Source organism: Aulostomus chinensis, chromosome 19, assembly GCF_037954235.1.
Source record: "Aulostomus chinensis isolate RoL2024-O1b breed Wild chromosome 19, RoL_Achi_v1.0, whole genome shotgun sequence".
In the NCBI taxonomy this organism is placed as follows: Eukaryota; Metazoa; Chordata; class Actinopteri; order Syngnathiformes; family Aulostomidae; genus Aulostomus; species Aulostomus chinensis.
This window is the reverse complement of record NC_141338.1, coordinates 23,752,957-23,760,185: the sequence shown is the minus strand read 5'-3', so window position 1 is coordinate 23,760,185 and position 7,229 is coordinate 23,752,957. Positions and strand designations below refer to the sequence as shown.

The 7,229-nt window shown below is 37.5% G+C and overlaps 1 protein-coding gene across 1 annotated transcript in view; it reads right to left on the bottom strand.

The window, feature by feature from the left end:
- Positions 1-3,596: 3,596 nt before the first annotated feature.
- The window catches only part of LOC147244430 (spindlin-1-like), a 43,128-nt gene continuing 39,495 nt past the window's right edge, over positions 3,597-7,229 (bottom strand). Inside the window, exon 7 of the mRNA XM_086187394.1 lies at positions 3,597-6,439. Within this exon, the coding sequence (XP_086043520.1) occupies positions 6,240-6,439 (200 nt within the window). The 3' untranslated portion in view covers positions 3,597-6,239. The remainder of the gene's footprint in view (positions 6,440-7,229) is intronic.

The following is a 7,229-nucleotide window of genomic DNA, read 5'->3' as shown; positions in this document are numbered from 1 at the left end:
AATTAAAAAGGAGATGTTGATATGAAGTCACCCTAACAAATGAAAACCAGGTAGAGAGAGAAAGGGTGTTTTTCTGGGCAAGTGTCATGGAAATGTGATACTTCATAGCTAATAAAATTCCATGGGGGCGGCACGGTGGAGCAGTGGTCCTCACTGTGGCCCCCCAGCAAGAAGGTTGTGGGTGGAGCCCCGGCTGCAGCACGGGGTCTTTCTGGGTGAGTCTCCATGTTCTCCCTGTTCCTGCTGGGTTCTCTCTGGTACTCCGGCTTCCTCCCACAGTCCAAAGACATCAAGAGGGGACCAGGTTAACCATGAATCACTGCACCATGGTGGTTTGTGAGCTGTCAAAATGGTTATGGATCGTCATGGATATTCAAAAACGGCTGTGACAGAGAGTGAGGTTCAATGCATCTGATGTAGATTGTAGTTGAGAGGGATCTCACCTCAATTTCATTGTGAGGTGAAAATAAATCTGCTGACAAAATTCAACAACTTCAAGTTGGCCGCAGTTCTTCTGACTCAAGTTGAAGGCCCCTTGCAGGTAAATGATATTATGAATGCGCTCAGGTTTGTGGCCTGTACTATGAAATGGGATTTGTGGATAAGTGAGTTAACTTCAGGCTCAACCTGGGATTTTAAGCCTACAGTGTGAAGGTGGGTCACCGAGTATGTCACCATGACATACCTTGATCAGGAGTAGGCTAAGAGGTAAGGTTTGAAGTATGTAGGCAGCACCCACTGACCAATTGCAGCTCATCAATGTTGTCCCATTGGTAATTTAACAGGTGCCAATAGATCACTGTAATGTATTTATGTTAAATATGCCATGATGTACCTGCCCATTCATTTAATGGCAATAAAGGTGATTATTGTCAAAGATTCTCGGGACTGAAAAGAATACTCCTATTATCAGAAGTTTAACATTTTGGACACCAAAAAAGGACCATATATATATATATATATATATATATATATATATATATATATATATATATATATATATATATACACACACATATACACATATACATACATATATAGCCAAAGAGCATCATGGGATATATACTGTATGCGTGTGTGTGTTCTGTTATGATCCTTTAAGGTCTTTCATATTAACGAGATCACACCTTAGTTTGGAGGCTTTCCATTTCCGCTCAGCATGTCTACAGGCCCCTCTAATGCTCCGCCCACAGTCATTAGATCACCTGTCATAAAAATGGGAAGACAAAGATTTTTAGAAATCTTTTAAAAAAATTGTTTAAAAGTACAAATTCTATTGCTATTTATTTGGAAAATCCAAAAAAAAAACCCTGAATCAACTAATTAGTCCCTTTTCCACATGCAATAACCCAAAAATTTGATTTTGAATGGCCACCTTTGGCCTTGATAACAGTTTGTATTCTTATTGGCATTGATTTTATTGAGTTCCAAATAGTTGTTAGCTGTTCCCACAGACTTATTTTAGATTCAACTACTGTGCAATCAATCTTTGGGTCTATTAAATCCCAAATTTGTTCAATAGGATTCAAATCTGGACTTTCACTTCACCAGCACATCAGTTCCAATATTCTGGATTCCTTTTGCCTGGTCAAATAGTCTCTGCACAGCTTTGACGTACGCTTGGGGACATTGTCTTGTTGGTATGTGAACCCACCACCAATCAGTTTCAGTTCAGATGTTGGGGGAGACACTCCCTGTTCATGATAGTGTTGATTTGAATTAATTTGCCCATGTTGTTTCAACAGATGGAACACCATATCATAATGGAATCCCCACAATGTTTCACTGCGGGGTGAGATGCACCTGGCATCAAAATGATCTCCAGCTTTTCTGCAGGCATGACATGACGACATTGACTTGTCTGTCAAAAGTACCTTCTTCCAGTCATCAACAGTCCAGTGTTTGTGCTTCCTGGCAAATCTGAGGCAGTTCTGGGTATTTGCAGGCCTCAGTAATGGCTTCTTAGCAGCTATTTATCCTTTTAAGCTTTGTTCTGTCAGTTGTCTGCTTATGGTCACTCTGGAGATTTTCTCAGACTCTGATCTAAGTGCATTCATCAGATCAGCAGTGGCCTTCCTTCAGTCTCTAGTACTTTAAATCTTGAGATGTCTGACATTTGCTTCAGTTAACGTTTTTTTCCCCCCGCACCTGCAACCCCAAATACTTGCCCTATCTGTGTCAGTCACCATACAGCATCATGAATTGCTTTAATGTGACTTTCATTTTTCAGTGAGTGACTATTTTGAACAGGACTGACAAGTTCAAACTGAATTCAACCTTTTTTTAGTACACTGGCACACTGAGCTTCTCTGAGAAGCCAGAAATTGATCAAGCATAACATTCAACCACTAAAATTAGCTTTTCTGTTCAAGAATGCAACTAAATAGCCAAAATTTGACATCTTATTCAAGAAATCGTAATGTACTTAACTATTTTCTGTTTTTTTGTATAACAGTAAATTTGAAAATTCAGGTGTGTCAAAAATTTTGACTGGCAGTATATTTACATACACACATATATACACATGCATACTGAAAACACACAAATACTAAAATACAGAAGTATGGACACACCTTTGCATTCAATGTGTTTCTTTTTACGTATTTTTACTACTTTCTACACTGCAGATTCATACTGAAGACATCAAATATATGAAGCAAGATATATGGAATTATGTAGAAAATAAAAAAGTTAAATAACTAAATGTTTTATATGTTAAGATTCCTCAGAGTTGCCTCCCTTAACTTTGTTGCCAGCGCTGCAAACCCTCGACCTTCTCTCAAGGAGCTTCATGATGTCATCACCTGAAATGGTTCCCCCTCTCAGGTTCTCCTTGTCAGGTTCCTTGGTGGAACTTCCTACCTTCTTCCTGGGTTGGGAGCATCAGTTGAGTTGAGCAGAAGTCAGGTTGCTACACAGCTGACAGCTCCGTTTAACAACTGGTAGAATTCATGTCATGGCAGGAACCATCAGCTGAGTGGAGAGGAACCACCGTCCGTCAGTCCTCGAAGAACTGAAGGTCAGTCGGTACAGGAAAATGGAAAAACTTTGAATATGTCACCAAATGCAGTTGCAGTCAAGTGCGATGACAAAAGTGGCTATTTAGAAGAATCTACGATATAAAACACGTTTTTAGTTCTTTCACACTTTTGGTTTACTACATAATTCCACGTGTTCATTCACAGTTTTGATGCCTTCAGTGAGAACCTACAATGCAAATAGTCATGAAACTAAAGACAAACCATTCAGTGAGGAGGTGTCCAAACTTTTGACTGGTAGTGTACATACATATATTCATAAAACTCTCTCTCTCTCTCTCTCTATATATATATACATATACACACACACGCATATATACATACACACATACTTGTATACATATTCTTACACACATCATATATACTATATATACATTTATATTTACATAATTATATATACACCTATTTTGTATATATGTATGTATATATAAATATACATGTACACACATACATAAACATTTTCATATACTGTATATATAATGTGCATATATATATGCACACTATATATACACACACATACACACAAACGAGTGATTATGTTGGAAAGAAAACAAAACACGGCAGGTTTTCCATTACCAATAAAAATTATTAATATACATTTACATACAAAAACAAACAATACAAGGCAGAAGAATGACTGAAGGCCTGTAATTCCAATGTTAACAACAATCATAATAGTATAATAGCAAGATGAACTGACTGTATAGGACAAAACCTCGCTGCAAATTAAGTCTTAATGTTATAGTTCTTTAATTAAAATAGTGCACAAAGAGATGATCACAGTCATACTTTTCTGTAAAGACAAACAAAGCATATTCACAAATGCTTGCTGGGCGAATCCATGTTTCTTTTTTGTAGTATCAGCAATAGTAGTCAGCTGCCTCTTGCAAATAACTACATCACAAGAAGAACAGACTGAAGGTCTTACACAACTTTGTTCTTTACATGGATTTAGCCTATATATCTGATTGGCTTGCCTCTTTACAAAAACATTGCAATTTATTTTCCACCATTTCCAAAAATTTGTCAATGAAATAAAGGTAAATATTATTTCATTCTCCAAAAACTGGATACATACTGTACCTTAGAGATGAACGATCCATTTTTTTTGATTGAAAATATATGCTTGGTTTCCTTTGCTTACAGAGATTACAGATGCAAACTATCTTTAAAACTATCAGAATACATTAATATTTCAGATTTATTCTATATAATCTGTAATATTGATATATTGGTGGTGGTAAGAATGATGGACAAACTTATAGTTGAAAGAAGTTGTAATGTAATTCAAAAACATGTTCATGGAAAACCTTCAGTTTTGAGGACAACCAAATAAACTGAAAGGTGAATTGTAAATTTGTAAGAAAGGAAATTAAAACTGTCACAAATTCATAATCTCTTAATCTACAAAAAACTGTCTGTGTCCTCTTCTTCTCCATTCATTTCTCTTATATGCCTGACAGACACGAGAGGAAATGATCAACCCTACACAACAAATAGTCTTGTGTGCAAACAAAAGAACTGGAATACTTTCATTTTAGTGAAAATTGTATCAAGTGAAGTGGAATAAGGCTTCCAACACATAATTCAATGTTTCAATGATTAAACCTTTCTGTCTGGCTACAGAATTTCTTTGTTCACAAACTAATGAATGGTCCAGAAAATGATCTCTTCCCCTAGGGATGTAAGGTGCAAAAAACAGCTTTTTCCCACTCCTGAAATATTTTGAATGCACTGAGTTCAAACAACTGAAGGCGTAGGATTCCGATCGATAGCAGATCCAGGTATTTGTCTTCATAAACTTTAAATGAAGGACACAAAGTGCTTTGGCCAGCTTTTCGTTTCTTTTCTGTCACTTAAGTCCTTCAATGATGTGTTGTTTTTTTGTAAATACAACACTATAGCACATCCAAAGGCTTAAGTGAAATCACAAGATAATCTGTCTGAAGGTCTTAAAAATTAAACTTCACAAGAAGACATGATTTTGGCAAGGATAAAAGCAAAGGGAGAGAGAGAGAAAGAAACTATTTTGTTTTTTTAAAAACAGTTTTTAACTGCAAACATCTCACAGTCTTCAGGAATATTTAGGTGAAGTTGGTGAAATGAAGCCTTTATTAATAAATGTCTTGTTTTGTTATGTATACCAACAGAACAGAAATCCCACTCTAACCTTGGAGAATTTTCAATGATGATTATGATACTTTCAATAGATCTTCTTTCAGAAACAACCATGAACCCACCAGGCTTAGATGAAGGCCATTTGTATCACCATTTGTAGTCCAGATCTTCATGGCTGTAGAATGTCTCAAGTCTACAGTTAAACCAGGCCTAGTTCCCTTGTTTCCTCTCGTATGGATCTCAGTTATATGGAAGCCTATTTTAGCCAGGAAAGACAAAAATGTTGGGAATATCAAATAAAAAAATACATTAAAAATCAAATGTTCAAGTTAGGTTGACAATTAGGACTGCTAAGTCAAAACTGTGAGAGGGTGAAGAAAAAATGTAAACAAGCCTGAACAGATGATGAAAGTAATGTTTACAACTGCAAACTTCACTAGAATTATGGCAAGCGAAAATATCAGGTCAAACTGTTCAAATTAAAAATCACAACGTAATCTGCACACAAAGACAGAAAGATTCCGCATAAGGAAAATTATGACAGTGCAGTAAAATGTAGTGCAAACCTGGAATTACTAAGCAACACAATCTAATAAGTCAAAATTCTGCAAATGACACGGTGATACTGTACATCATAATTTTGACTTATTTCATTGATTACACTTGCTACTCAAAATTTGAAAGCCTGAATTATGACTTACTGTACTGTAAACAAGAATTTTAATTGAGCATGAATATCTTGAATTGCATTGTTGTACTTCTTTTTTAAGTATAATTTTGTTTATGTTGACAATCTGTGGTGTTTTTAGAGAGGTATTCAATGGCTTCAGACAGGTTTGGGACATGTGAAGTTAAAAACATTGCCAATTGACCTTTTTTTATCTGAGAGGATCAGAGATGGGAATTTTTCACTTCTTCAAGCTGCAGAATGTTTTTCACATTCCCAGAACAATAATAGGCGAATTTTTCACCAGGAATATGTATCCTCTGTATCCTTGAGAATCCACTCACAAGTCTTGGTTGTGTCAGCGTGTACTGCATTTTGTTTCTGCCTTAGACGGGGGCCTCAGAATGTCTGAAGTCTTACGAAGTTTTGACCAGGTCGTACACATAAATGAGGAAGTCATCATCGAACTTGATGAAGTAGACGGAAGGCTTGGCTTCCACCTGGTGGATGACCATGCCCGTTCGTTTACCGCCGTCCTCTTTGGCGTACTCAACCTGTTTACCCACCAGACTGTCCACCACCTCGCCTGGTTCCCTCTCTGCTGGGACACTGTCATCTACAGAGGGATGGAGTTCAACAAATTAATTATCAGTAACATGCAGCAGTATACCAGTTTCACTGTATATCATCTTATAACACTGATGGTCATCATAAGGTGTGCTTCCATCAGGTGTGCTTCCATCCATCCATTTTCTTCCGTTTATCCGGGGTTGGGTTGGTGGGGCAGCAGCCTTAACAGAGACCCAGACTTCCCTCTCCACTGCTACTTCATCCTGCTCTTCCCAGGGGATCCTGAGGTGTTCCCAGGCCAGTTGAGAGACATGGTCTCTCCTGCGTGTCCAAGTCTTCCCTGAGGCCTCCTACCACTTGGATGTGCCCTGAACACCTCACCAAGGAGGCGTCTGGGAGGCATCCTAACCAGATGCTCTAACCACTCATCTGACTCCTCTCAATGTGGAGGAGCAGCGGTTCTATTCCGAGCTCCTCCCGGATGGCAGAGCTTCTCACCCTGTCTCTAAGGTAGAGTCCAGCCATCCTCCAGAGGAAACTCATTTCGGCTGCATATATAATTATATAAATTCTGTTGTGCTTAAATCTAGTGTTTTATTCCTAGTATAGATAAAATCAATTTATTACATTTTAAAACAATGGTAGATCGATAGATGTCATCCAGAAGGCCAACATAACGAGCACAGATCGATACAGTTGGATCATAGGAATATAAATCGATACATCAATGTAGTAGATGAATCGTTACACCCCTATAAATCACTCAATATTGTTTACCATTCTCTGGTTTTAGCCATATTTAAAATTACTATGTGGGGGTTTGGGGTAACACCTAC